This window comes from Aythya fuligula, chromosome 30, assembly GCF_009819795.1.
Source record: "Aythya fuligula isolate bAytFul2 chromosome 30, bAytFul2.pri, whole genome shotgun sequence".
NCBI lineage: Eukaryota > Metazoa > Chordata > Aves > Anseriformes > Anatidae > Aythya > Aythya fuligula.
In genome coordinates this window covers 103,194-130,592 of record NC_045588.1, presented here as the reverse complement: position 1 = coordinate 130,592, position 27,399 = coordinate 103,194, and the positions used below count along the sequence as shown (strand labels likewise).

At 65.7% G+C, this 27,399-nt stretch overlaps 3 protein-coding genes across 5 annotated transcripts; all 3 read left to right on the top strand.

Moving 5' to 3' along the window:
- Positions 1-706: 706 nt before the first annotated feature.
- LOC116500076 (cytochrome P450 4F22) lies at positions 707-4,561 on the top strand. The gene is made up of 12 exons (XM_032204976.1): positions 707-877; positions 1,242-1,386; positions 1,904-1,957; positions 2,037-2,164; positions 2,479-2,606; positions 2,784-3,051; positions 3,364-3,430; positions 3,511-3,640; positions 3,733-3,866; positions 3,954-4,018; positions 4,108-4,190; positions 4,291-4,561. The coding sequence occupies exons 1-12, from the start codon at positions 707-709 to the stop codon at positions 4,466-4,468; spliced, it is 1,551 nt and encodes a 516-aa protein (XP_032060867.1). The 3' UTR covers positions 4,469-4,561.
- A 659-nt stretch (positions 4,562-5,220) lies between these two features.
- Positions 5,221-11,264, top strand: MCOLN1 (mucolipin 1). The gene is made up of 14 exons (XM_032204975.1): positions 5,221-5,260; positions 5,383-5,597; positions 6,360-6,527; positions 6,604-6,763; positions 6,929-7,016; positions 7,600-7,696; positions 7,783-7,882; positions 7,974-8,080; positions 8,334-8,483; positions 8,597-8,698; positions 9,002-9,124; positions 9,377-9,583; positions 9,705-9,835; positions 10,208-11,264. The coding sequence occupies exons 1-14, from the start codon at positions 5,245-5,247 to the stop codon at positions 10,242-10,244; spliced, it is 1,701 nt and encodes a 566-aa protein (XP_032060866.1). The 5' UTR covers positions 5,221-5,244; the 3' UTR covers positions 10,245-11,264.
- A 556-nt stretch (positions 11,265-11,820) lies between these two features.
- Positions 11,821-26,311, top strand: PNPLA6 (patatin like phospholipase domain containing 6). Of its 3 annotated transcripts, none has more exons than XM_032204971.1 (36): positions 11,821-11,852; positions 12,949-13,018; positions 13,139-13,201; positions 13,818-13,905; positions 14,047-14,129; positions 14,215-14,312; positions 14,393-14,533; positions 14,731-14,890; positions 14,982-15,062; positions 15,326-15,454; positions 15,539-15,619; positions 15,732-15,852; positions 15,948-16,031; positions 16,449-16,555; positions 16,651-16,842; positions 17,083-17,160; positions 17,397-17,602; positions 17,734-17,865; positions 17,940-18,063; positions 18,138-18,251; positions 18,794-18,869; positions 19,022-19,162; positions 19,478-19,541; positions 19,613-19,781; positions 19,851-20,033; positions 20,119-20,237; positions 20,347-20,503; positions 20,836-20,952; positions 21,066-21,135; positions 22,421-22,537; positions 24,078-24,226; positions 24,304-24,456; positions 25,073-25,189; positions 25,337-25,433; positions 25,520-25,629; positions 25,907-26,311. In XM_032204971.1, exons 2-36 carry the CDS (start codon positions 12,980-12,982, stop codon positions 25,970-25,972), a joined length of 4,026 nt encoding a protein of 1,341 aa, XP_032060862.1. In that variant the 5' UTR covers positions 11,821-11,852; positions 12,949-12,979; the 3' UTR covers positions 25,973-26,311. The 3 variants fall into 3 exon arrangements, with proteins under 3 accessions (XP_032060862.1, XP_032060863.1, XP_032060865.1); XM_032204972.1 differs by lacking the exon at positions 22,421-22,537 and adding an exon at positions 21,996-22,112; XM_032204974.1 differs by lacking the exon at positions 22,421-22,537.
- The last annotated feature ends 1,088 nt before the right edge of the window (positions 26,312-27,399 follow it).

The following is a 27,399-nucleotide window of genomic DNA, read 5'->3' as shown; positions in this document are numbered from 1 at the left end:
CAGAGGTGTTTGCACACGTGATGGCACACGTGTGCATGCGTGTGCGTGTGTGTGCGCACATATGTGTACGCATGTCTGCACCGACTCTGCAGCCCCCTTCCACCCCCGCCCAGTTCCCCCACCTCCTGCACTACTGGTTAAACTGGGTCCCAGCCAGGGAGCCCCCGCTCCCCATGCCCAGCAGCCCCAGCACCCACGGGTGCCACGCTGAGGCTGCCCCAGCACCCATGGGTGCGGTGGGAGCGTTGCGCCATGCTGTGGGTGGCCAGGGCACCCATGGGTGCGGTGGCAGGGTTGCAGCGTGCTAGGGGTGGCCCAGCAGCCAGGACACGCTGCCAGCAGACGTGTCAGGGCATGGCGGTGCCACCGGGACGTGTCGGGGCCTGATGCCACCAGGAAACGCATGGGGGGGACAAGGACACCAGGACCTGTCAGGGGACAATGCCACCAGGACATGTGTCACTGCATGTAGCCACCAGGACACGCATGGAGGGGACAATGCCACCAGGACATGTCAGGGGACAACGCCACCAGGACGTGTCAGGGGACAATGCCACCAGCACACACACGGTGGCACAGTGACACCAGGACACACCAGGACACACCAGGACACGTGACAACGCCGTGCTGCGTCCCCACCCCCGGCCCAACCTTCGCCCCGTCCCCGTTCCGGGTGACAAAGTGCGTCCCCAGCCAGGGGGGGACCATGGTGGCCGCCTGGGTGCTGGGTCCCCTGGGCGCCCTGCTGCTCGCCCTGCTGCTGGGGTGGCTGCCGGGCGCGGTGGCCGCTGTCACCCGCTTCCGAGCCACTTGTCACCACCTGCACCGCTTCCCCCGGCCACCCTGGCGCAACTGGCTGCTGGGGCACACCGGGATGGTGAGGGGACACGGGGACGGGGACGGCAGGAGGGGCTGCAGGGACAGCGCGGTGGCATTTGGGGTTAGGGGGAGCAGGAAGGAGGTGGTGGCACCCGGTGGGGACAGCAGGGACAGGGCGGCGGAACTGGACGGGGACAGTGGGGACAGGGGGGTGGCTTTTGGGGGGGAAGCAGGGCAGGGTGGTGGCACTTGGGGTGACGGCAGGGGCAGGAGGGATGGAGAGGTTGCACCTGGGGGTGACAGCAAGTCCCAGGTGGTGACACCCACGGCGGGGGGGGGGACAGGAGGGGCAGGATGGTGGCATTTGGGGGGTGACGGCAGGGAGAGAGCCGTCGGTGAGCCCGCGGTGCCCCGTGGCGCAGGGCAAGAACACGGAGGAAGGCCTGCAGGACGTGGACCAGCTGGTGGCACGCTACCGCCGCGGCTGCCTCTGGTGGGTGTCCCCGTGGCTGCCCGTCCTCCGCCTCTTCCACCCCGACACCCTGCGCCCCGTGCTCCTGGCCTCAGGTAGCCCACGATGGGGGACGCTGGAGGTGGTGGTGGGGGGACACGGGGGTCACCAAGCTGTCCCGGAGGGTCCCCAGGGACACCCAGAGGTGTCACCTGCGGGTGGCCCGGCCGTGCCATCCTCTGGTGGCCACAAACCAACACCGGGGTCTGCCCGAAGGTGTGAGCCATGGGCAACCCAAAATGCTCATCCCGTGGTGGCCACCGACCTGTCCTGGAAGGTCCCCGGAGTCACCCAAAGGTGTCACCTGGGGCTGATTTGGTGACCCAGCTGTGCCCAGGCACCCGTGGTGGCCACCAACCCGTCCCCAAGGGTCCCCATTCCAAATTGTCAAAATTGGCCTGGTTGTGCCCAAATACCCACCCCGTGGTGGCGACACCCCCCCGTGGGTGCACAAGGGGGGGGGGATCCCCGCTCCTCAGGAACCCCAAGCCCCTTTCAAGCCCCCAAGGGGACCTGGTGCCACCCCCAGTGCCACCCCTCCCCGCTGGATGTCCTCGTTCCCCTCTCTTGCAGCCTTCGTTGCTCCCAAGGACAAACTCTTCTACGGCTTCCTCAAGCCCTGGCTGGGTGAGTGGGGTCCCTGGGTGGGGGTGGGGAGGGCAGCACCCATGGGTGCCCCACAGATGGCACAGGGAGCCTCGCGCAGGGGACGGGCTGCTGCTGAGCCACGGGGACAAATGGGCCCGGCACCGGCGCCTGCTGACGCCCGCCTTCCACTTCGACATCCTCAAGTCCTACGTCAGCATCTTCAACAGCAGCACCCACATCATGCACGTGAGCACGGACCCCCGGCACCCCGACCTGCACCCAGACCCCCGCTCCTGACCCAAATCCTCACCCAGACCCTGTGTCCCCACCCAAATCCTCACCCAGACCCTGATTCCTTACCCAAATTCGCACCCAGACCCTGGATCCTGACCCAAATCCGCACCCAGACCCTGGTTCCTGACCCAAATCCTCACCCAGACCCTGGATCCTCACCCAAATCCTCACCCAGACTCCGGTCCCTGACCCTTCCCCTCACCCAACCCCTGCCTCCTGTCCCCATCCCACCCCCCCACCCCCTGACCGTCACCCCCTGCCCTCAGGCCAAGTGGCGGGCGGCGGCGGAGGCGGCGGGGGGCGCGGCGGAGCTGAACGTGCTGGAGCACCTCAGCCTCCTCACCCTCGACAGCCTCCAGAAATGCATCTTCAGCCACGACAGCCGCTGCCAGGAGTGAGTGCGGCCCCGTCCCCACGCCAAGGACCCCCCCCGACCCCATCACATCCCTCCCTGGACACCCATCAGCCCTGTCCCCAGCGAGGTGCCACCTCCCCGGCACCGTCCCTTTGGTGTTTCCCCCCCAAAACGCTGGTGGCTGTGTCCCCAGCAGTCCCCACCATCATCCCGCAGGCATCCCAGTGAGTACATCGAGGCCATCCTGGAGCTCAGCACCCTGGTGGTGCGGCGCCACCACCGGCTGCTCCATCACCCCTCGTGGCTCTACCGCCTCTCGGCCGACGGGCGCCGCTTCGCCCGCGCCTGCGCCACGGTGCACGACTTCACCGCCGACGTGGTGCAGCGCCGGCGCCGAGCCCTCAACCGCCTCGGCCACCAGGCCTGGCTGGAGAGCCACCAGGGAAGGAGCATGGACTTCATCGACCTCCTGCTGCTGACGAAGGTTTGGGACGGGGACGGGGGCGCTGGGGTCGTGGGGAGGGTTGGGGGTAGTGTGGTGGCCACGGGGAGACGGCCAAGGAGCCGTGGTGCCCAGTAGGATGGTGGTAGCCACGGGGAGGACTGGCCATGCGGTGGTGGCCATAGCGGGATGACGGTGGCCAAGGGGATCGTGGTGGCCCTGGGAAGGGTTGGCCACTATAAGGGGATGGCGGTGGCCATGGGAAAGGCCGGACACGTTCTTGTGGCCACGGGATGTCACCGGTGGCCATGGTGGGCACGGGGAGACCCTCAGCCTCCACCCTCACCCTTGCAGGACGAGGACGGCAACACCCTGTCGGACGAGGACATCTCGGCCGAGGCTGACACCTTCATGTTCGAGGGTGAGGGAGGCCACAGGGTGCCATCGGGGGGGACACGGGGACACTTGGATGTCCCCTCACCCCCTCCTTGTCCCCGACAGGGCACGACACGACGGCCAGCGGCCTGGCCTGGCTGCTCTACAACCTGGCCCACCACCCCCACTACCAGGAGCGGTGCCGCCAGGAGGCCCGCGAGCTCCTCAAGGGCAGGGACGTGGCGGAGATCGAGTGGTGAGAGACCCCCCCCCGCGGTGCCATCGTCCCCTCGGCCACCCGGCTCGGGGACCCCCGGTGTCACTGTCCTGCACCCCCCCACCCCCCAGGGACGACCTGTCCCGCCTGCCCTTCACCACCATGTGCATCAAGGAGAGCCTCCGCCTGCACCCCCCGGTCACCGCCGTGTCCCGGCGCTGCACCGAGGACATCGCCATGCGTGACGGGCGCGTCATCCCCAAGGGTAAGCCCCGAGGCGTCCCCAACGTCCCCAACGTCCCCGTCCCTCCGCTCCCCGGTCCGTAAGGCGTCCCCGTGTCCGTCCCACCAGGGGTCATCTGCCTGATGAGCATCTACGGGACCCACCACAACCCCGAAATCTGGCCTGAGCCCCAGGTAGAGCAACCGCTGGCAGGGCTGTGGGGCTGCGGGATGTCCCTGTCACCAGTGTCCCCACGGCGTGCCAGCGTCCCTCGTCACCCCAGGTCTACAACCCGCTGCGCTTCAGCCCGGAGAACAGCCAGGGCCGGTCCCCGTTGGCCTTCATCCCCTTCTCCGCCGGGCCCAGGTAAGTCACGGTGGGGACGCGGCCGTCCCCGAGTGCCACCCGCCAGCTCCCGGGGTGCCGAGCCCGACGGTGACACCCCCCGGGGGGGACGCGGTGGCAGGAACTGCATCGGGCAGAGCTTCGCCATGGCCGAGCTGCGCGTGGTGGCGGCGCTGACGCTGGCTCGCTTCGCCGTGAGGCCGGACCCGGCGAGGCCGGTGCGCCGCAAGACCGAGCTGATCCTCCGCGCCGAGGACGGGCTCTGGCTGAGGCTGGAGCCGCTGCCGGAGGAGGCCTGAGGAGCGGGGACGGGGGGACAGGGGGACACGGGGACACCCCAGGCGGTGGCCGTGTCCCCCCCGCTCCACCAGCAGGGAATAAACGGTGGCACGGCGGGGACGGCGGCGTGGTGGTGGCGGCACGGGGTCGGGGTGGGGGACGTGGGGGTGACGGGGAGGTCCCCTGGGGCTCGGGGTGTCACCCTGCGTGGGGACGCCACCCTGTGCCAGGTGTCCCCACTGTGTCCCCAGCATGTCCCCAGCGTGTCCCCAACATGTCCCCAATGTGTCCCCAACATCTCCCCATCACATTCCCAGTATGTCCCCAGCATTTCCGCATCGTGTCCCCAGTGTGACCCCATCATGACCCCATCATGACCCCATCGTGTCCCCATCGTGTCCCCAGCACGGACACGTGCAGGACGCCGGGGTCAAGGCCAGGTCAGAGGTCACCCCAGGGGTCACCCAGCGGGCACGGCTCAGGGGGCGGGGCGGAGGCAGCCAGTCCTTCCCACAATGCCCCGCGCCACCGGCGGGCGTAGCAACGGGTGGGCGGGGCCACGGCGTCCATAGCAACGGCGAGGCGGATGCGGCGTGCTTGGCAACGGGTGGGCGGTGCCACGGGGCGCATAGCAACGGGTGGGCGGGGCCACTGGGCGCGTAGCAACGGGTGGGCGGGGCCACGGGGCGCGTGGCAACGGGTGGGCGGGACCAATGAGCGCAGAGCGGCGGCGGGGCGGGGCCGCCGGCTTCCGGTCACGTGAGGCGGGCGGCTGAAGCCGCGGTGAGGCGGTGCCATGGCGGCCGCGTCTGGTGAGCGGGGACCGGGGCTGGGACCGGGACCGGGACCGGGGCCTGGGCCTGGGCGGTGGGCCCGGTGGGGCCCTCCCGTCACCGTTACCGGCCCCTTACCGTTACCGGCCCGTTTCCCGCAGAGACTGAGCGGCTGCTGAGCCGCGGGCCCGGTTACGGCGCGACGGAGGCCCCGGTGGCGGCGGCGGAGGAGGAGGAGGAGGAGGAGGAGGAGGAAGAGCTGCGGCGCCGCCTGAAGTACTTCTTCATGAGCCCCTGCGACAAGTACCGGGCACGGGGCAGGCGGCCCGTGAAGCTGGGGCTGCAGCTGGCCAAGATCCTGCTGGTCACGGTGCAGGTGGGGGGGGGCACCCGGGGGGGGCTCAAGGCCATGGGGACAGCAGGGAGGGGGCCGTAGGGGACACGGTGGCACCGTGGGGACGTGGGGGGGGCTCTGGGCATGGAGGGGACCCCAAAAGGCGGGCGGTGGGGGTGGGGATGGAGGGGATGGACTGGGGGGGCGTGGGGACATCATAGGGGGTTCTGGGGGGGTGGATACACCTGGGGGAGCTCGGGGCTTGGAGGGGGGGGTGACACGTTTGGGGACACCCGGGGTTCCCCACAAAAGGGGAAGAGAAAGGGAAGAGCGGTGGCACGGGCACAGAAAGGGCCAAAGGCACCGGGCTGCGGTCACAAGGCTGGGAGGAAGCAGCCACCGTATGACCCCCGGGGTCACCCAGGGCCAGCCCAGGCCTCCCCCTGCTCCTCGTGCAGTGGTAAACACGGCTGTAATTAGCTCGTCTTGATGAACGCGAGGTAATTACCGGGGCGGGGCAAGGTTTGGAGTGCGCAGGCAGGGAAAACACCGATGGGAGATCTCCGTCCCCTCTGCCAGCGCAGGTTCTTTAGGGTTTTTGGCATGTGTGGGTCCCCGTGGAGCACCGGTTTTGGGGAAATCAGGGGGAGATGGGGCGCAGGGAGCTGGCCCTTGGCTCCCTGGAGACCTCGAGCTCAGGGTGATGGCGTTTTCCTTCCCCTGAGTGCTCCGGGCTGCGTTTCGGACCCGTTTTATGGAGCTGCCGGGGCTGGGGGGTTGATCCCAGTCCCCTGTGTCCCTCAGCTCATCCTCTTCGGGCTCAGCAACCAGATGGTGGTGACGTTCAAGGAGGAGAACACCGTCACCTTCAAGCACCTCTTCCTCAAGGACTACGTGGACGGCGCCGGCGACTCCTATGCCGTCTACACCCAGCGCGACCTCTACGACCACGTGTTTTACACCGTGGAGAAGGTGAGAACTGTGCCCAGGGGGGGCCACGGAGGTGCTCAGGGCCATGGGCAGCCCCTGAGGGCGTCTCCCTCACCAGTACCTGGCCATCCCCAACGAGACCATCGGCCGCTACGCCTACGTGCGAGGGGAGAGCGGGGGGAACCAGTCGGCCCTCATGCTGTGCCAGCAGTACTACCGCAAAGGGCGCATCGACCCCGCCAACGACACCTTCAACATCGACCCCAAGATCGTCACCGGTGCGTGGTGGGGACAGCTGGGACCTCGGGGTCCCAGGGAGGGGTCTGGGGACTGCTGGGGGTGGATTTTGTTGTTTTTTTGGCTCCGTGCGCTGGATTTGAGAGGGACCGAGGGGTCTGCAGGGGTCTTCGGGCTTCCCTGAAGGCGCTCCTCCCTCCCTGCAGACTGCCTGGGAGTGGACCCCGAGGACACGCATCCGCTGCCCCCGGAGCTGGACCGCAGCTACAAGAACTTCACCCTCAAATTCCACAAGTAATCGCCGTCACCTTCCCCGCCGCGTGCCGGGGGCATCATCCCCGGTGCAGGCAATTCCTCCTGCCTCACGGGTTCCGGGCTCGCTGCCGGGATGGAAAAGCACCCGGTGGTTTTAAAAACGGTCACGAGACGGACAGAAACTCAGCCCTTGAGCTGAGGGAGATGTGAAACCGGGGTGGTTGCACAAGAGGCAGCTGCTTTCCGGCTCTGTTGGCCCCGAGGCACCTCTTCGGTCCTGCAACGCAGGCAGCGAGGGTTGCTTTCCCTCCCCGAAACTCTCCCAGCCTTCGGTGATGTTTTGGTGGCCCCTGGGCAGCTTTTTGGCACCGCCAGGTCCTGGCCCTGACCCCGCTCCCCCGTTCTGTGCCGGGGTTGGTGCCAGGCAGAGGGATCCCAGGGCTGGTGCTGGGAGATGTGGCACCCTGGAAGTCAAATTCGCCGATGCTGGGGCTGTGGTTTGGTCCTGCACAGCCCTTTTGGTGCTCCCAAAGAGGTCACACCCCCAGCGGGACAGCTCCTTGCCTTGGAGCTGGGTTTTTGGGGTCGGTACGGGGCCATTACAGCCCGTCCCCTCCCTTAGGCTCATCAACGTCACCATCCAGTTCAAGCTGAAGGCCATCAACATCCAGACCATCATCAACAACGAGATCCCGGACTGCTACACCTTCACCATCACCGTGAGTGCTCGGCGAGGGGGCTGGGGGTGGGCGCGGGGGGCTGCCGGTTCCAGCAGTCCCCGTCTGTCCCCCCCCCCCGTTCCCAGATCACGTTTGACAACAAGGCGCACAGCGGCCGGGTGAAAATCCGCCTCGACAACCGGGCTGACATCAAGGAGTGCAAAGATCCCAGCATTTTCGGCAGGGGTAGGGGTGGTGGCAGCAGCCCCCGGCACGCCGCGATCCCGGTGTCCCCCCCGCCCCTCGCTGATGAGATCCCCTGCGTGTCCCCACTCAGGTGACAACTCGTTTCGGCTCTTCTTCGACGTGGTGGTGATCCTGGTCTGCTCCCTCTCCTTCATCCTCTGCGCTCGCTCCATCATCCGGGGCCTGCTGCTGCAGCACGTGAGTGCCGGGGCGCCGGGAAGCAGCTCTAAGCGTGGCCATCATCCCCCGTGTAAGCCCTGGGGGTGGCTGGAGCTGCCTCCAAGATGTTTTCTCAACAAAAAAAAGATGTTTTTTCAAAAACAGGGCGTCTTAAAGACACCCTGCTTGCATGAGAATGCTCAAACAAAGCCCCAGCTCCCACCTGGGTGCTGAGGAGCGGGCAGAAGCGCGGCGCTGCACCCTGAGGACCCGGTTTCTCCTCCCCACGCAGGAATTCAGCCGGTTCTTCCAGCGCCGCTACGGCCAGAGCGTGTGCCTGTCGGACCGCATGGAGTTCCTCAACGGCTGGTACATCCTGCTCGTCATCAGCGACGTCCTCACCGTGCTGGGAACCATCATGAAGATCGGCATCGAGTCCAAGGTAGGGGGGCACCGGGGGGACAAAGGGACAGGCAGGGTCCTGTCCTGCCGCTGTCCCAGCTCGTGGCCGGTGCTGGGGGCCCGTTAGGCTCAGTCTCACCTCCATCCCTGCAGAACTTTGCTGGCTACGACGTCTGCAGCATCCTCCTGGGCACCTCCACGCTGCTGGTCTGGGTCGGAGTCATTCGCTACCTCACCTTCTTCCAGAAGTACAACGTGAGTGGCTCCGGAGAGATGGCCCGTGACCCGAGGGGGCGATTTTCAGGGCTGACCCTGAGCACAGAGGCACTCGGTGGGGCTGGGCCCATCCTGTGGCTGCTGCGTGTGGCCCCGGGCTCCTTGTCCTGCTCTGCCGGACGCCTTGGAGTCACATCGAGTGCCTGAACTTCATCCCTCGCTGCTACTCTTGTGGGAATTGTCCCCGTTAGCCCACCTTGTGGGTCCCCTTCCCCTCCTGGCAGACTTCTGACGTCCTCCAGAGGACGGAGTTAGATCCCCGTGGGTTTTTTCCACCCCCAGATTCTCATCGTGACGCTGCGGGTGGCCCTCCCCAACGTCATCCGCTTCTGCTGCTGCGTGGCCGTCATCTACCTGGGCTACTGCTTCTGCGGCTGGATCGTGCTGGGACCCTACCACGTCAAGGTGCTGCTCCAGGCTGAGCTGAGATGGGCTCGGGTGGGCTTCACCCACCTCCGGGGGCGATTCCCCGCCCTGATTTCCGGAGAGAAGGGCGTGGGGCTGGGTTAGACGAGGCACCTGATGGAGCAGCAGCGTTGGGGTGTTGAGCTGCGTGGCTGTGGTTTTTTTTGGAGATTCCAGGCTGATAGCGGAGGGGATGGGGGGTGAGGAGGTGGCTCGATGTGTCCGGCAGCTCCCTGTCCCTTCCCGCCCCAGTTCCGCTCCCTCTCCATGGTGTCCGAGTGCCTCTTCTCCCTCATCAACGGGGACGACATGTTCGTCACCTTCGCCGAGATGCAGCAGAACAGCTACCTGGTGTGGCTCTTCAGCCAGATCTACCTCTACACCTTCATCAGCCTCTTCATCTACATGGTCCTCAGCCTCTTCATCGCCCTCATCACCGGCTCCTACGAGACCATAAAGGTGAGGCCGAACCCCAGCGAAGCTTCCAGGCTTTTTTCCCTTTTCCCGGGGTGGCTGTGCTGGGGCTGGGAGCCAACACCCGAGGCCGGAGGGCTTCATCTCCCCTCTCCCACCCCTGCAGCACCAGTGCGAGGGCGAAACGCCCGTGTCCCAGCTCCACGCCTACATCGCCGAGTGCAAGGACAGCCCCAAGTCGGGCAAGTACCGCCGCGGCAGCGCCCCGTCCTGCTCCGTCTTCTGCTGCTGCGAACGGTGAGCGCAGGGAGGGCTCTGCAGCCCCCCCCTCTCCACCCCCAGCCCTCCACCGTGCTGGGGGAGGAGGATTTAGAGCTCGCGTTCGGCTGGTTCCGTGCCCGGTGGTGCAAGGGTTGTGAGTTCCAGCCTCGTTGGGTTGCTTCGAGCTGTGTCTCGGTGCCAACCTCTGGCTTTTTGTGCCCCAAAATGTCCTCAGCGGGCCCCTCAGTGGGTTTATGGTCCGTGTTCCTTCCCCAGTGCCCATTCTTAACCTCGTGGCTGCGTTTGCCACTTGTTTCTGGGGTGTTGGGGCATCGCTTTTGCTGCAGCTGCCTCTATTTGAAGCTTTCTCCTCCCAATTAACCCAATTTTCCCCCCGTTCACCCGCAGGGCTCCTCTGCAGGACAACACGATGCTGGTGAACTGAGGGCGGCTCCCAGGGACTCGCAGCACTTTGTGCTCCCAGCGGCCACGAGCCCTTTTATTTATTTTACCGTCTGCTTTTACCGACTGGGGGCTCAACAGCAGCCCCCAAAGGAGCAGGGATCGACGGCGCCCGCGTGCCCACGGACACCCCACAGGTGACGGGGAGACCAGACGGATGCTCATCCCGTTTTATTTTTGGCAGAGGCCGTGCCTCTGCGCTCCCAGTCCCCAACTGGAGGCCAGCAGCAACTCAGGGGCTCGCTTGCAGCCCCTCAGCTGTAATTCGGGGGCTCAGCCTGGAGCCCTGCAGCCCCTGGGCTGTGTCGTGGACTTCTCCCTGCTCTTGGCACCAAGCCCAGCTGCCCCTTGGCCACGTTTTGGGACAAGTCCTTGGGCTTTATCCCAAAACCTCGCAGCCCTTTGGCTGCCCTGGGGGCTTTGTTCTCATCCCAGCTTCCCTTTGGCTGCATAAAGGACATTTCTGGGGGTTTGTCCCTAAGCCTCATGGTGAGGCATTTGTCCCTGAGCCCTGCAGCCCCTTGGTGACGTTGGGGACGTGTCCCTGCTCTTAGTCCTGAGCCCTGCAGCCCCTCAGCACCATCAGGCTCCTGTTTGGGGCCACGTCCTGGAGCCCAGCACCCCTTGGGGACTTATCCCTGTCCTCACCTCCCCGTTAACCGTTTTGGGGCACCGTTCAGGCCCAGAGGGCCCCAGGAGCCCCCTTCCCAGCTCCGAGCAGAGGGCCAGGAGCCACGCCGTGTCCCCGTGCCCCAGCTCACGGCCTCCTCGTGTCCCTGGGGCTGCGTTTTTGGCACCCGCAGCTTGTTTACGCGGCGCCGGCCGGGTCAAGGGCAGGTTTTGTAAGCGGCCCAGCAGCTGCTCCCCGCTGGAGCAGGGCCAGGGGCCTGCCAGCTCCAGGCACGGCTCGAAAAAAGGCTGAATTCATCCCAAATCGCGACCCGGTGGCGATGGCGGTGCTCAGGGCGGCTTCTGGGTGCTGTAGGGGGTGAATAAAGCACCCGGGGACAGCGGCGCCTCTGTGCTCTGTGGGACCCTGCCCCAGCACCTATGGGTGCCCTTTGCTTGGGGGAGGGGGGGGGGGGGCAGTGGGGGGGCTGCTGGGGCTGGGGGGGGGCAGTTGGCACCTGGGGGGGCTGGGGGGGGCAGCTGGGACCTGGGGGGGTGCTGGAACCCCAGGGCAGCCCTGGGGGCAGGGGCTGGGTGCCCCCACCCTGGGGTGCCCCCACCCTGGGGTGCTGCTGGGGACGAGGCCAGAGGTGCCCCCGCCCTCCCTGGGGGCGCCACTCCCAAGATGGCGCCGGGGCCCGACCGCCCCGCGATAGCATCGCCCCCCTCCTGCCACTCCCAAGATGGCGCCCCGCGATAACACTGCCACTCTCGTGCCACACCCAAGATGGCGCCCGCACTCCCCACCAATGGGCTCCCCGCTGTCTCCCCGCGGACCTTCCCAAGATGGCGCCGCCCCCGGGACGCTCCCCGCCCCCTCCGTGACGTCAGGCGGGGAGGGCGGGCGGCCTTAAAGGAGCCATGACCCCGCGGGGGCCGCCGCCGAGGCCGGAGCGGGGCGGGAGGCGGCGACCGGCGGGCGGTGAGCGCGGAGCCCCCCCGGGGGGGGAGGGGGGCGGTAACGGGGGCGGGGGGGGATGGAGGGGGCTCCCCCGGTACGGCCGGGGGGGGATTTATCGCTGGGGAGGGGGAGGGGAGGAGGTGGTGCCGGCCGGGGGGGGGTTGGGAGGAGGCAATGCCCCCCCGGGGGGGGGGCAATAACTCGGGGGGGGCAATTTTGGCCTGGGGAGGGGGCAATAATGCATGGGGGGGGGGGGTAATGTTAGGTCCCTGGGGGGGGAAATACGGGTGTGGGGGGGGCAATGGTGTCAATATGGGGGCTGGGGGTGGGGGTGGTGTTAGCTGGGGGGTGGGGGGGGGATTTTCACCTTGGGGGGGTGTTAAAGGGTGTGTGGGGGTAAGATCAGCCCGGGGGGGGTAATATCAGCCCGGGGGGGGAGTGGGGCAATGCTGGCCTGGGGGGGGCCATGCTGGGAGCGTTTTGTCTTCGGTGGGGGGGCAACACTGGCCTTAGGGGGGGGGGCAGAAGCCATGGGGGGGGCAGTTGTCACCCCCGGGGGGGGTCCTGGCCCCCGCTGTCCCCACCCGTGGTGGCGGTGGCAGGGGGTGGCCGGTGCCAGCCCCCGGTGACGTCCCCGTGGCTGCCGAGGCCACCGCCACCTCCCCGGGCGTCCTTGGGAAGGACGGGGGACGCCGTGGGGGGGGGGGGCACTGTCCCCTTGGGGTGGCACCCGGGCCGACGGGTGACAGCGGGGACCAGCGGTGGCCTCGGCATGGCGTCGGGGGCTGTCGCAACGCCCCACGCTTCCTGCCACAGCTTCCTCTCCCCGGGGGGAGAAGGGACATCAAAGTCCCCAAAGGGACAACAAAGACCCCAAAAGGGAAGCCAAAGTCCCCAGAGGGACGCCAGAGACCCTAAAGGGACACCAAAGACCCCAAAGGGACACAGAAGTCCTCACCCGGCCCCTCTGTGCCACCCAGCACCACGGGGACACCCTGGGGATACCCCAGACCCTCCCCGTGCATTTAATCGGGGCGGAATCGCCCCATTTGGGGACGTCGGCCCCACTTACCTGTCCCTGAATTATTTTGTCCCGTTTTCCCCCCTTTTTTGGCAGCTTTCTGCATGGGCAGAGCCCCGCGGCAGCCATGGGGCAGGGCGAGTCGGAGCCGCAGGAGGAGGCGGAGGTAGGGAAAGCCACCGCCGCTGGATGGGGTGACGGTGTCCGTGTCCCCCCCCATCCCCCGGGGTGTCCCCTCCACCCCTGGGGTGTCCCCCCCATGGGGCTCAGCCTCCTGTCCCCGCAGGACGCGTCCCTGACGGCCGTGCTGCCCAGGCTGTTCGCCGACGAGCAGCTCTCCACCGGGGCGGTGAGTGCCACCAACTCGTCCCCCCGCCCTTGGGGACAACGTCCCGGTCCCCAAATCCTGCCCCCCAGCGCCCCGACATCCCCAACATCCCCGTCCCTGTGCCCCAAGGGGCGGCGTTCCCCATTAAGGGAAATGAAGGTGACAAACCTGTCCCCGTGCCCCAGGGGACACCAAGCGGTTGGGCCCTGGTGCTGCTGAGCACCCCCGGGGGGGCACAAACTTGTCCCTGTGCCCCAGGGGAGAGGAATTGTCCCCATGTGCCCTAGGGACAGCATCCCAGTCCCCAGAACTGCTGAGCTCATCTGAAGGGCCACAAACTTGTCCCCGTGTCACAAGGGACAGTGTCCTGGCCCAAGGACACCCCCAAGGGGACTCAAACTTGTCCCCAGGCCTTTAGGGACGCCGTCCTGGCCCCCGACGCTGCTCAGCCCCTTGGAGGACAAATTCTTGTCCCCACACCCCTTGGGGCCCCATCCTGGTCCCCACCACCACCAAGCACCTCTCCCCCACCCCATGCGTGTCACCGGGGTGGCAGTGCCATCGGTCACCCCACGCCCTCGTCCCCGTGCAATGGGGAGGTCTGGGGGCCTCACGGGGACCCCGTGTCCCCCCGCAGGTTCTGGGGGTGATGCTCGGCCTCAGCCTCTTCGCCGTCCTGGTGGCCGCTGCCATCGTGGTGCTGGTCCGGCGGCTGCGCCTTAAGAGTGAGTGACACCGGGTGACAACAGCGCGGTGGCCCTGGGGCCCCTGTGCCTCAGTTTCCTCCACGAAGCGCAGAGGGGAGGTGACGGTGGCGGGGTGACAGGGCCGTGCCCCCCTTAACCTGTCCCCTTCCTGCTGCCCAGAGGTCCCGGCGCAGGGGACACCCAAATACCGCTTCCGAAAGAGGGACAAGGTGCTGTTCTACGGGCGCAAGATCATGCGCAAGGTGACGCTCGGGGGGTGGCAGCGGGGGGGGTGGCATCTCCCCGGTGTCACCGGCGGGGGTGACATCCCCTCTGGGTCCCCGCCAGGTCTCCCAGTCCACCTCCTCCCTGGTGGACACCACCATCTCCAGCACCTCGCGGCCCCGCATGAAGAAGAAGCTCAAAATGCTCAACATCGCCAAAAAGTGAGGCGCCACCGGGGGCGGGCGGGCGGGCGGGTGGCAGAGCCCGGTGTCACCTCGCTGTCCCCTCGCTGTCCCCGCAGGTTCCTGCGCATCCAGAAGGAGCTGCCCACGCTGCAGCTGAAGGAGCCCCCCCCCTCCGTGCTGGAAGCCGACCTGACCGAATTCGACGTGGCCAATTCCCACCTCCCCTCCGAGGTGCTCTACATGCTCAAAAACGTCCGGTGAGGCTCGGGATCCACCTCGGGGTTCGGGATCCGACCCCACCACCCCCACCCCAAAGCCTTTTTATGGCCTGGGGGCGTTCGGAGGATGCTCTCAGCACCAGGGGATGTGGAGAGGAGCTGATGGGGGGCCGGGGGGGCCTTTTGGTGTGGTGCCCGTCGGGCTCGGGGTCACCTGCTGGTCCCCGTCCTCGCAGGGTGCTGGGACACTTTGAGAAGCCGCTGTTCCTGGAGCTCTGCAAGCACATGGTTTTCCAGCAGTGTCAGCAAGGGGATTACGTCTTCCGACCCGGTCAGCCCGACACCAGCATCTACGTGCTGCAGGATGGCAAGCTGGAGCTGCTCCTGACCGAGCCGGTGCGGGGACGGGGCTGGGGACAGGCTGGGGACAGGCTGGGGATGCTGCGGGGACAGGGCTGTAAAGAGCGGGGGGGTTTGTGCTGTGTAGGACGGAAAGGAGACGGTGATGAAGGAGGTGTTCCCCGGAGACAGCGTGCACAGCCTGCTCAGCATCCTCGATGTCATCACGGTACCGGCCCTAAAGCTGGCCCCAGACCTTCCCCCTCAATCAGGGCTGTCCCCAGGTCCCCTCAACTTGATGGTGGCTGTCCCCAGCCTCGCCAAGCCCGACCGTGGCTGTCCCCAAACCTCTCCCGGACCAAGTGTGGCCGTCCCCCAACCCCACCACCCCGACCGTGGCTGCAAGCTGTCCCTCCATGCCCTTCCCCGAGCCAGGGAGGGGGGTGTCTCGCCGTCCTGGCAGTGACACTGCCACTGCTGGCTGTCCCCTAGGGCCACCAGCGGCCGTACCGGACGGTGTGCGCGCGGGCGGCGGAGGACTCCACGGTGCTGCGGCTGCCGGTCGAAGCCTTCTCAGCCGTCTTCGAGAAATACCCCGAAAGCTTGGTGCGGGTGGTGCAGGTGAGCCTGTCCCCGGGGAGGGGACACTTTGGGGGATGTCCCCAGGGGTGGGCGAGGGGCGCTGACGCCTTCTGGTCCCCGCAGATCATCATGGTGCGCTTGCAGCGCGTCACCTTCCTGGCGCTGCACAATTACTTGGGACTGACCAACGAGCTTTTCAGCCATGTGAGCATGTGGGGGGGGGAGCCTCCTGGAAAATGTTTTTTTTCTCTGGATCCCCCCCCAAAAAAGGGGGACGCCCCCTCGTCCTTGCGCTGCTGACACGTCCCCCTTGCAGGAGATGCAGCCGCTGCGCCTCTTCCCGCAGCCCGGCCACGCCACCCGCACCAGCCCCGTGCGCCACAGCAAGCGGGGGCTCAGCGCTGCCGAAGAGGGCAGGGAAAGGCAAACGGAGCTGGGTAGGGGCCGGGATGGGGCGAACAGACCCCCCCCTAACCCTCCCGGCCCCCCCAAGCCCCAGCAGGAGGCCGCTCACGGCCGTCTCGTCCCGCAGTCGAGCCGCTGAAAGCCGGAGCCCTGGATGCCCCCGCGCCGCCGCTGCTGAGCCGCTGCATCTCCATGCCAGTGGATATCTCCGGTGGGTCGGGGGCTGGAGGAAAGAAAGGGGGGGGGCCTTGGGGTTGTGAGTCACCTCCTTGGGGTCGTGCGTCCCGCTCTGGGCTCCTGCAACCACCCCAGGGGTCGTGCAGCCACCCCAAGGGTCACGCAACCCCCCCAAGGACTGTGCAACCTCCCCAAGGATCATACAGCCCCCCCTGAGGATTATGCACCTCCTGCACGGGTCCTGAAGCCTCCCCACGGGTCCTATGTCCCCCTCTGGGCTCATGCAGCCCCCCCAGTGTTGTTGCAGCCCACCTGGCCGTGTATCATCCCCCCCTTCCCAGCCTCAGGCACGCCCCGCTCCGGCCTCACAATCCCCCCCAGTGCTCCCAGCTCGGTGTCCCAGTGCCCCCCCCCCCCAGTGACCACCCTGTCCCCCCCCGGCGGGGCGCAGGCATCCAGAAGTGTCCCCGCTCCGACTTCGACATGGCCTACGAGCGCGGCCGCATCTCGGTGTCGCTGCAGGAGGACAGCACCGGCGCCATGGCCGCCTTCTCCCGGGTAAGGCCGTGGCCCGCCGCGTCCCCCCCCCCACCCCAAAATCCGCTTCACCCTCGACCCAGAGCGGTGCCGGACCCGTCCCTCGCCCCCCTCAGTCCGTCTCGCACGAGCCCAAGGAGCGCAAGTCGGTGACGGTGGAGGAGCAGCCGTCGGGCGTCTACCGCTACCACTCCTGCGAGGACGACGCGGCCGGCGGGGACTGGCCTTTCGGGCCCTACCAGGGCCGCCAGACCGGCGCCATCTTCGAGGCTGCCAAGCGGGAGCTGGTCAAGCTGATGAAGGTGGAGGTGAGAGCGCAGAGGGAGATCTTGGCCTCCTGGTGCTTCCCCGTCGCCTCGTGGTGCTCCCCATCAGCGGGTTTTGGGGCTGCGTGGCCTCGTGGTGGGTCCCCATCACCTCCCGGTGGGTCCCCATCACCTCGTGACAGGCCCCTGCGGTCTCGTGGCGGTCCCAATCACTTTGTGGTAGTTTTCCTTTGGCTTTCTGGTGGTCCCTATCACTTCAGGTGAAATCCTTCTTCCACCCAGGACCCTTCTCTGCTCAACAATCGCGTTCTGCTCCACCATGCGAAAGCCGGGACGGTCATTGCCCGTCAAGGGGACCAGGTAGGTCTGGGTTTTGCGGGGCTGATGTGACATCTTGCTCTCCCTACCGCGTATTTGCATGGGGTGCCTGCCCTATGGGTTTGGGGGGGGGCAGGAACCATCCCCAGAGCTGCTGAGGGTGCAAAACCCCGTAGTGAAGAGGAGCAGAAGAAACCCCAAGCGTTGCCGGTGGGGTCCCCGTGTTCCCTGGGGGGTGATCGAGGCAGGGTCCCGGTGACGGGGCAGCGTTTCGGCAGGACGTGAGCCTCCACTTCGTGCTGTGGGGCTGCCTGCACGTGTACCAGAGGATGATCGACAAGGCGGAGGACGTCTGCCTCTTCCTGACGCAGCCCGGCGAGATGGTGGGGCAGCTGGCCGTGCTCACCGGCGAGCCCCTCATCTTCACCATCAAGGCCAACCGCGACTGCACCTTCCTCAAGATCTCCAAATCGGACTTCTACGAGTGAGTCCCGAGCACCAACGAAGGCGTTTTGGTGCTGGAAGGGGGGTTCTGGGCCGAGCACAGCTCAGCATCTGCGGTGGTGGCATCTCTTGGGGCCGCCACCGTGTCCCCCAGCTGCTGTCGGTCCGTAGGATCATGCGGGAGCAGCCCAGCGTGGTGCTGAGCGTGGCCCACACCGTGGCCGCCCGCATGTCGCCCTTCGTGCGCCAGATGGACTTCGCCATCGACTGGATGGCGGTGGAGGCCGGCCGGGCGCTCTACAGGTGGGTGCCCCCCACCTCGGCTCGGTGGGGACCCCCTTGGCACGGGGGTGACGTCCCTTTGGTGGCGTCCCCAGGCAGGGCGACAAGTCGGACTGCACCTACATCGCGCTCAACGGGCGCCTCCGCTCCGTCATCCAGAAGGGCAGCGGCAAGAAGGAGCTGATCGGGGAGTACGGCCGCGGGGACCTCATCGGCGTGGTGAGACCCGTGCTGGCGCCGGGACGCGCGGTACCTCGCGGCTCCCCGTCTCAGCTACACGTCGTCTTCTCCAGGTGGAAGCCCTCACCCGGCAGCCCCGTGCCACCACGGTCCACGCGGTCCGGGACACGGAGCTGGCTAAGCTGCCCGAGGGCACCTTGAACAACATCAAGCGTCGGTACCCCCAGGTATCCCCAAAATCCTGCCAGTGGGTTATGCTGGGGGGGGTCCCAACCGTACCCCCATGGGAAGATGGATCAGATGGGATGGATCCTCTCTGTCCAAACCCAAAATGGAGAAGGGATCAGCACGAGTATGGCAGAGGAGTGCCTCAGGAGAAGCCTTGAAACCTCACCAACCTCAACATTTTGTGGGATTTGAGAGGTTGGAGAGATGCTGGTGCTGGTGTCCATGGGGAGACCCCTATGCCAGGATCTGCTGGTCCTTACAGGGGAAGAAGCATGTCCCAGTATCCCAACTGGTGGTTCTGACACCCATTAAAATCATCTTCAATTAAGGAATTAAGGCAGTGATGAGAGCTGGCAGGGGAAAAAGGCTGGTGTCCTAAAGGGGTGTTCTTCACTGAGGTCCCCAAGGATGGGTCTTGGTGGTGGTAGCACCCAAAAAAGCACGTGGGCTGCTGGTTCTGGTCCTGCTCCGGGGTGTTGATGTGTCTCTGGCTCAGGGAGCTCCACCAGCTCTGATGGTTGTCCCCTTCCTTGTCCCACAGGTTGTCACCCGTCTCATCCACCTCCTGAGCCAGAAGATCTTGGGAAACCTCCAGCAGCTCCGCGGCCCCTTTGCAGGTGAGTCCCAAAGGGATGAAGGGCAGCGGGGACAAGGTGACAAGGGGTGCACCTTTCTGGAGCCAGTGGCTGTCATCGGGGCAGAGTCCAGAAAGTGTCCCCTGCCCTGTCACACTGTCCTCCTGCTGCCACCGCATCTCCTCGTCATGCAGGCTCTGGTTTGGGCATGGCCTCCAGCTCGGAGCCCACCAACCCTACCAGCAACCTGTCAACGGTGGCGGTGCTGCCGGTGTGCGACGACGTGCCCACGGCCGCCTTCACGCTGGAGCTCAAGCACGCCCTTAACGCCATCGGTGAGTGCTGCAGTCGTGGCACAGTGGTGGCCATGGCATGGAGGTGACCATGGTGTGCTGGTGGCCCCAGGCCACGATATGACATTGACGGCAGCCCCATGGTGTAGCAGTGACCATGGCACAGTGGTGACCACAGCTCCGTGGCATGCCAATGGCCATGGGAGGGTGCTGGAAGCCCGTGGTGTGGTGGTGACCATGGCTTGGTGGTGATTGGGACCCCACGGCATGGTGTTGACCATGCAGTGCTGGTGACTGCGTCTTGGTGACGACCGTGGCCACACGACATCGCAGTGACCACGGTCCTACCTCTCCCAGGTCCCACGCTGCTCCTCACCAGCGACATCATCCGCGCTCGACTCGGCTCTTCGGCGCTCGACAGGTAACTCCCGGCAGGAGGGACATCGCCGGCGACCCAGCGCCGTGCCGCGTCTGACCCCTCCGTCCCGGCAGCATCCAGGAGTACCGCCTGTCGGGCTGGCTGGCGCAGCAGGAAGACATCCACCGCATCGTGCTCTACCAAACCGACTGCACCCTGACGCCGTGGACCGTGCGCTGCATCCGCCAGGCCGACTGCATCCTCATCGTAGGCTTGGGCGACCAGGAGCCGGCGCTGGGAGAGGTGAGGGGTGGGTGGCAGGGGGTGCCCGGCAGGGACAACGCAGCGCCGTGCCGCTGATGTCCTCTGCAGCTGGAGCAGATGCTGGAGAACACGGCGGTGCGCGCGCTGAAGCAGCTCATCCTCCTGCACCGCGAGGACGGCCCCAGCCCGTCCCGCACCGTCGAGTGGCTCAACATGCGGAGCTGGTGCTCGGGCCACCTGCACATCAAGTGTCCCCGACGCGTCTTCTCCCGTCGCAGCCCTGCCAAGCTGGTAAGGAGCCACCGCCGTGCGCCCCCCAGCCCCGGGTGTCCCCTGCGCTCTGCTGCCATCGTCACCCCTTGTTCCCTGTCCCCAGCGGGAGATGTACGAGAAGGTGTTTGAGAAGAGCGCCGATCGGCACAGCGACTTCTCCCGCCTGGCGCGGGTGCTCACCGGTAACACCATTGCCCTTGTCCTGGGGGGCGGCGGAGCCAGGTGGGTGCTGCGCTGGGGTGGGGAGGGGTGTCCCGCTCCAGAGACCGCTCCCATTCCCCCTCCTTATTGTTCCCCACCTCCTCTCCTCCGTCTGCTTCCCCTCGGCCAGGGGCTGCTCCCACATCGGGGTGATCAAGTCGATGGAGGAGGCGGGGATCCCCATCGACATGGTTGGAGGCACCTCCATCGGCTCCTTCATCGGGGCGCTGTACGCCGAGGAGCGCAGCGCCGTGCGCACCAAGCAGCGGGCGCGCGAGTGGGCCAAGGTGGGAGCCTGGCGAAGCGGGGTGGGGGCACGCACCCAGCCCTCCCCATCACCGTTTTGGGTGGACAGCAGCGCAGCGCCCTGCCTGCCTGGGGCCAGCCGTGGCCAGGGTGTTTCTAAAGCACCTTCCTGTCCTCTTCCTGTTCCTCTTCCTTTTCTTCTTCCTCTTTTTCGCCCTCCTTATATTTTCTCCTTTCTTTTATTTTCTCCTTTCTTTTATTTCTCCTTCTCTCCTCCTCCTTCTCCTCTTTTTCCCTTTTCCTTTCCTTTTTTTCTCCTTTCTTTTCCTCCTCTTTCTCCTCCTCCTCCTTCCTCCCCTACCTCCGCCTCCAGTGCATGAATTCGGTGTTCGAGACCGTCCTGGATCTCACCTACCCCATCACCTCCATGTTTTCGGGCTCAGCCTTCAACGCCAGCATCAACAAGGTTTTCCAGGACAAGCAGATCGAGGTGCGCCCCGCGGCCCTTCCCAGGGCTGCACCCACCCACAGGGGGTCCCAGCTGGGTCCCCGCCCCACCGCCACCGTCCCCACGATGTCACCCACCTCGTCTTATCCCCACAGGACCTTTGGCTTCCCTACTTCAACGTCACGACTGACATCACGGCCTCGGCCATGCGGGTGCACACGGACGGTAAGAGCTCCCCAGGGAACTGGGGATGCTCTCTGGCACCACCGTGTCTCCCCGTGTGGGCACCCTCCTTACCAGCACCCCAAAAACGGTGCCACCTGGCAAGCAAAGGGCTCAGAGCCCGGGCAGTGGTGGTGTCCCAAGGCCACACAATGCTGGTAACCAGCAAAACTCAGCTCCCCTGAGCTATGCGCCACGTCCTTGATGGGGTTGGCAGCAGAATTGGGGTGTGGAGCTGCCCCCCCTGAGTGTGCACGTCCCCTCTAACGTATCTGCTCACCACTAACCCCAGTAACCCTCACTCACAGCATGGGGGTGTGGGGCTGTCCCGCTGGGGACAACGAGGTGGTGGTGGTGGTGGGGACAATGTGACGATGGTGGGGACAACGCGATGGTGGCGGGACAACGTGATGTTCTGGGGATGTGGTGGTGGTGGTGGGGACAAGGTGATGGTGGGGACAACCTGCTGGTGGGGTCGTGGTGGTGGTGGTGATGGGGACGTTGTGATGGGGACCATGCGGTGGCGGTGGTGGGGATAACGTGGTGGCTGCCCCTCATCCTTGCCTGGTGCTGGAGCTCACCTGGGACATTGAGCCGTCCATGGGGCGCACGCGGTGGTTTGTAGACAGCCTGGCTCTTGCTCCACCTGCTCCTCTGGCCTCTAACGCCAACTAATTCCCACTCACCACCCCTAACCCTCTGTCCTTCCCCATCCCAGTGTGGCCGAGGTGTTTTCCCCAGCGTGGCTCGCTCTTGGGACTAAAAACACCCCACCGGTGCCAGCAGCCTCGGTCACCTGCTGCCGGGGGCTCGTGCTTGTCCCGTGCCCCCAGGACCATGACCGTGTCCTCTCCCTCCGGCAGGCAGCGTTTGGCGCTACGTCCGAGCCAGTGCATCCTATACCCCCTACCTGCCTCCGCTCTGCGACCCCAAGGACAGCCACTGGCTCGTGGACGGCTGCTATGTTAACAATGTCCCAGGTCAGCATCTCCCTCGCTGGGGCTACCGGCCCCCCAAAAACACCCCCTTTCCCCACCCAAAAATAAAAAAAAAAACACACAAAACAACCCCACATCCCATCCCAGGTGGAGCCATTCTAGGCTTTGTAAACGGCCAGTCAGGGTGCGTGCCGCCCCGGTGGGTGCCTCTGCCACCCATGGGTGCCCACCGGACCCCCATGGGGTGCAGACGTCCCCGGGCAAGGGCAGGGGCGAGGGGCAGCCCCCCGGGGGGCTCAGGCAGGCGTGGGGCGGGCCGTGCTCACTGCGTTTGTTCCCCGCCGGCGCAGGCTCGCTCTGGCGGTACGTGCGAGCCAGCATGACCCTTTCTGGGTACCTACCGCCACTCTGCGACCCCAAGGACGGCAACTTGCTGATGGACGGTGGTTACATCAACAACCTGCCAGGCAAGTAGCGCCCCACCAGCATCACCGCCACCGCCCGCCACAGCCGACGCGGCTCCAGGTCCGGTCCCGGTGGCGGGCGGTTGGGTGGGAGCCGTGTGCCCACCAAGGGATGGGTCTTCAGGGGTCTTCGATCCACCGTTGAGGCTGGATCTGGGCCGTCTCGCATGGTTTTGCGTTGATTCTTGGTGTCTTCGGCATCGGGCGCCCTCTCGGCATCTTCATCCTACTTCCCATAAAAAGCCGTCCATCTGTCTTGTGTCGTCTCTTGGTGTCCTCAGCACCAGGTGGCTTCCAAGGGCATCTTCGTGTTTCTTCAAATCCCAGACGTGTCCCTTCATCTTGCATCATTCTTGGTGTTGGGTGTCCTCTTGGGGCATCTTCATCCTCCTTCACGTACAAAAATTCACACAGTGTTGTCAGCTCTGGGTGTCCTCAGCACCAAGGTGATCCCAGGTCATCTTCACTCTTCATGTACAAAAAATGTCCCTCTGTCTTGCATCACCTCTGGGTGTCCTCAGCACTGGGTGCCTTCCCAGAGCATCTTCACACTCCTTCTCCTGCCAACCCCTTTCATCCAACCTGCGTCCTCCTCTCCTGATGTCCTCAGCACCGCGTGCCTTCCCAGGGCATCTCCATCCTTCTTCACCTGCAGGCCGTCTCCCTTCATCGTGTGTCATCTCTTGGCATCCTTGGCACGTGGTGCCCTCCCAGAGCATCTGCATGCTCCTTCACCTGCCAACCACCTCCATCCATCTCGCATCAGCCTCTCATCCTCGTGTTCTCAGCACTAGATGCCCTCCCTGGGCATCTCCGTCGTCCTTCCCATGCAGGACAGCTCGATCTATCTGTTACCATCTCTTGGTGTCTTTGGCACCAGGTGCCCTCCCAGGACACCGACATACTCTGCGAGCCACCTCCCTCCATCCTACACCTTTTGGTGTCTTTGGTACTGGCTGCCCTCCTGGGACATCTTTGTGCTCCTTCATGCACAAACCAACTTCAGCCACCCTGAGCCATTGTTTCTGGATGTTTTTTGCCCTCCTGGAGCATCTCCGTCCTCCTTGACATGCAAGTCACCTTCCTCCCTGTTGTAACCTCATTTCTTGATGTCCACAGTACCAGGTGTCCTCCTGGGACATCTCCATCTCCCTCCATATTCCAGCTGTCTCCATCTGCCCTGCATCGTATCCTGGTGTCCTTGGCACCGGGTGCCCTCCTGGGGGTCCCTCCACGCTTCTCATCCCTCCGTGGACGCCGCACCTTGCCTGCAGCCTCCTGTCACCTTTACACACGCAGCAGGTCACAACGCTGCTCTGCTCCCCACTGGCACATCATGCCACGGGGCTCCTACCCCCAAATCCAGCACCCACGGGACATTCCTCATCCCCCCCACGAGCCCTCAGCATGGCTTTGCCATCCAGCCCGTGGCCGGGACCGATCCCTCGCCCTGCTCCGCTTGTGCCACCGCCTCTCGTGGTGGGCTCGGACCGGGGAAAACCAGGGTGCTGCCGACCCAGCTTTGTCTTTTCCCACCCTGCAGCTGACATCGCCCGCAACATGGGTGCCAAGACGGTGATCGCCATCGATGTGGGCAGCCAGGACGAGACGGACCTGTGCAACTACGGGGACAGCCTGTCGGGCTGGTGGCTGCTCTGGAAACGCCTCAACCCCTGGGCTGAGAAAGTCAAGGTGAGGAGCAGCGTGAGGGATGTGGGGACAGCAGTGGGGACGGTGCAGGCGGGGTGCTGAGCTCCCTGTCCTCGCAGGTGCCCGACATGGCCGAGATCCAGTCGCGGTTGGCCTACGTGTCGTGCGTGCGGCAGCTGGAGGTGGTGAAGTCCAGCTCGTACTGTGAGTACATCCGCCCCCCCATCGACCGCTTCAAGACCATGGATTTCGGCAAGTTCGACGAGATCTACGTGAGTCGGGGATGGAGAGCCTGAGGGGGTGGCCTGGGCTATCAACAGGGTGCCTCAAAGTCATCGGTTGGGGTTCTTCAGCCACCCTCTGCGGTGCATCCCAGCCACCATTTAGGGGTGCTTTGGCCCATCAGTTGGGGTGTCCTGGTCATTGATTGGGTCTCCTAGTCATTAACAGCATACCCCAGGCCATCATTTGAGACATCTCGGTTATTTCTGGGGTTCCCCAGCAACTGGTTGGGATGTCTTTGCCTTCAGTTGAGTGTCCGAGCCATTAGTTGGGTGCCCTGGCCATTAATGGGGTCACTGGACCATCATCTGGGGTTGCCCAAGCTATCATTCAGGGTGCCCGGGCCATCAATTGCAGCATCTTGGCCATCATTTGAGGTACCAGGCTCATCATTCAGGGTCCCCAGGTCATTGTTTAGGGTTTCTTGGCTACCATTTGGGATGCCCTGACCATCGGTTGGGTGCCCCAGCCATCAATTGGGTGTCCCGTGCCATCGGTTGGGATGTCCTAGCCATCAGCTGGGATCCTGGGCCATCCTGTGGGGTGCCCCATGCCATCATTCGGGGTGCCCAGGCCACGAACGGGCTGCGGTCGCTCTCCCCACAGGACGTGGGGTACCAGCACGGCAAGGTGGTCTTCGACGGTTGGAGCCGGGGCGACATCATCGAGAAAATGGTGAAGGACCGGCGCTCGGCCGACTTCTACGAGAGCAAACGCATGGACGTGAGCAGGGGGTGGCCGCGGGGTCCGCAGGTGGCAGGGGCTGCACGGGACCTGCCCTTCCACCGCCTTACCCATCCCACGTCCTCCATCCTCGTCCCTCTCGTGGTTGGGGGCACATCTCAGACACCTTCCCCCCCTGCCCCGTAGGTGCTCACGTGCCCCAGCGCCGGCTTCACGGACCTGGCAGAGATCATCTCGCGCATCGAGCCCGCCAAGCCCTACCCATCGGACGGCTACGCGGACGGTGAGCGGGGGACAGGCTGCATGGCTGGGGGTCTGATCCGGGCTCAGGGCCTGACCCCGAGCCCCCTCCCCTCTTTCTCTCCCCAGAGGAGTCCGACTACCTCACCGAGTACGAGGACGAGGGGCCGGAGCTGACGCGGGGCGAGGAGGAAGCGTTTGCCCCAACCGAGTGGCCCGGAGCTGGCGCTTTGGAGGCTGTGAGTGCTCCCCGACCACAGGGACCCTCCAAAATGAGGCCCCTCAGAGCCTGGGGGCTCCCAGGGGTGCCCCAACCCCCTGCACGGAGGGAGTAGCATGGGGCAGACCCTGGCCCCAGTTCTGGAGCACCCCCAGAATGGGGTGTCCTGCGGTCCGGAGGCCCCCAAAGGTGTGCGTGGAGGGGGTTACAGGGGGCAGAGCTCCCCAGCTGGGAGCTGATGGGTGCTGCGCCGTGTCCCCATCCCGGTGTCCCCCACGCGTCCCCTCTCTCCCCAGGAGGATGAGAAGAGCCTGCGGCACCGCCCAAGCCCAGCCCGAGCCTCCTCCACGTCCCACACGTGAGCCCAGATGGCACTGAAGGAGCCCAGGAGCCCCCCCGGGTGATGCCCCGGCACTGCCTCCGTGCCCCAGGGCCCCCCCGATCCCCTCTTCCATGGCCGCTTCCCCGGCCAGGGCTCAGCCCCGTGGCACTTTCCCACTCGCCCCAGGCTTGTCCCTGCTACTGTCCCCAAGCTGGGGTGACAACGGGGGCTCCAGGGACCCCTCCCCTCCTTTTCCCCCATCCTGCACTGTTGCACTGGCCCAAATCCCCCCTCCGTGGCCTGGCCCTGCCCTGCTTTGCCGCAGGACCGACCTCGTGGTGGGGGAAGAAGTGACTGCTGTATATTTTCTTTTTTTTTTTTTTTTAATTATTATTATTTAAAACAAACCTGGCCCTGTTTCTCCTGCGGGAATAAAGCTTCAAGAGTGGGGGCTGGCGGTGGCCAGCAGACAACAACCGCCAGGTGACACCACCGACTGCCCCCGTGGTGCCGGTGGCCGTGGCACGGTGCAAGACAAAAACCAGCCGGGAGCAATAATCCCCAAATAATCCCCACAGCGGGGGCTGCTGGTGCCTGCCCCATCCTAGTGCTCTGGCATGGGGCTGGGGAGGGGAGAGGGGACGTGGGGGGGGCCTCGTGGGGACGTGCATGGGGGGGGAGGACAGGGATGGGCAAGGGGATGGGGACACCCGGCACTGCCACGGCACGCTTGTCACGGTGGTGGGGTAGCCCATGGGACAGCCGGCACTGTGGGACACCCGACAGCACCACAGGACGCCCAGAACCAGTATGGGACATGTGGCACCACCACGGGACACCCAGTGCCACCACGGGTCACCCGTCACCACCGCAGCGGGCGCCCACTGCCACTGGGCGCGATAAGCTGGGTGCTGGCCGTGGCTGGGGAGCTGTGGCCGAAGCTGGTGGGTGCTGATAGCACCCAGCTCTTCCTGCACCCCCAGAGATGACATGGGGCTGGGTGTCCGTGTCCCTCCCCCCCCCCCCTTGGGGACACCCAGATCACCCATGGGTGCTGGGCCGGGTGTGGGTGCAGCTGGGTGTGGGTGGACACCAGGGACGTGTTCGGTATGGGGACACCCTGGGCACGGGCATGCAGCAGGCTTGGGGACACCCCGTGGTGCACCCAAGGTGTGGGGACACCCTGGATGCTGTCATGGGTGCGCCCAGGTCCCCAGTGTGGCACCCACGGGTGCAGCCTGCAGGCTCCATGACCCTCCTTGTGCCAAGACCCCCCCAGGGACATCGCTGGGGACTGTCACAGGCGGTGTCACCTCCGGCCGAGCCCCGGGATGTGGGGAGGAAGCTGTGGGTGCTCGTGGGCCCCTCCGAGGCCCGTCCCCAAGGCAGGGGCACATCCGGACCCCCCCTTCCTGAGGCATTATCAGCGGGGACACCCGTGGGGAGCTCAGCGGTGCCGCGGGGACG

Coding starts and splice junctions, on each gene's coding strand:
- LOC116500076 (XM_032204976.1), top strand. CDS start 707: ATGGTGGCCGCCTGGGTGCTGGGTCCCCTGGGCGCCCTGCTGCTCGCC. Junction 1,958..2,036: donor CTTCCTCAAGCCCTGGCTGG/GTGAGTGGGGTC, acceptor AGCCTCGCGCAG/GGGACGGGCTGCTGCTGAGC. Junction 2,607..2,783: donor CACGACAGCCGCTGCCAGGA/GTGAGTGCGGCC, acceptor ATCATCCCGCAG/GCATCCCAGTGAGTACATCG.
- MCOLN1 (XM_032204975.1), top strand. Junction 6,528..6,603: donor TGTTTTACACCGTGGAGAAG/GTGAGAACTGTG, acceptor CTCCCTCACCAG/TACCTGGCCATCCCCAACGA. Junction 7,883..7,973: donor TCCCAGCATTTTCGGCAGGG/GTAGGGGTGGTG, acceptor GTCCCCACTCAG/GTGACAACTCGTTTCGGCTC.
- PNPLA6 (XM_032204971.1), top strand. CDS start 12,980: ATGGGGCAGGGCGAGTCGGAGCCGCAGGAGGAGGCGGAG. Junction 19,542..19,612: donor GGCTCTTCGGCGCTCGACAG/GTAACTCCCGGC, acceptor CCGTCCCGGCAG/CATCCAGGAGTACCGCCTGT. Junction 21,136..22,420: donor CATGCGGGTGCACACGGACG/GTAAGAGCTCCC, acceptor CCGCCGGCGCAG/GCTCGCTCTGGCGGTACGTG.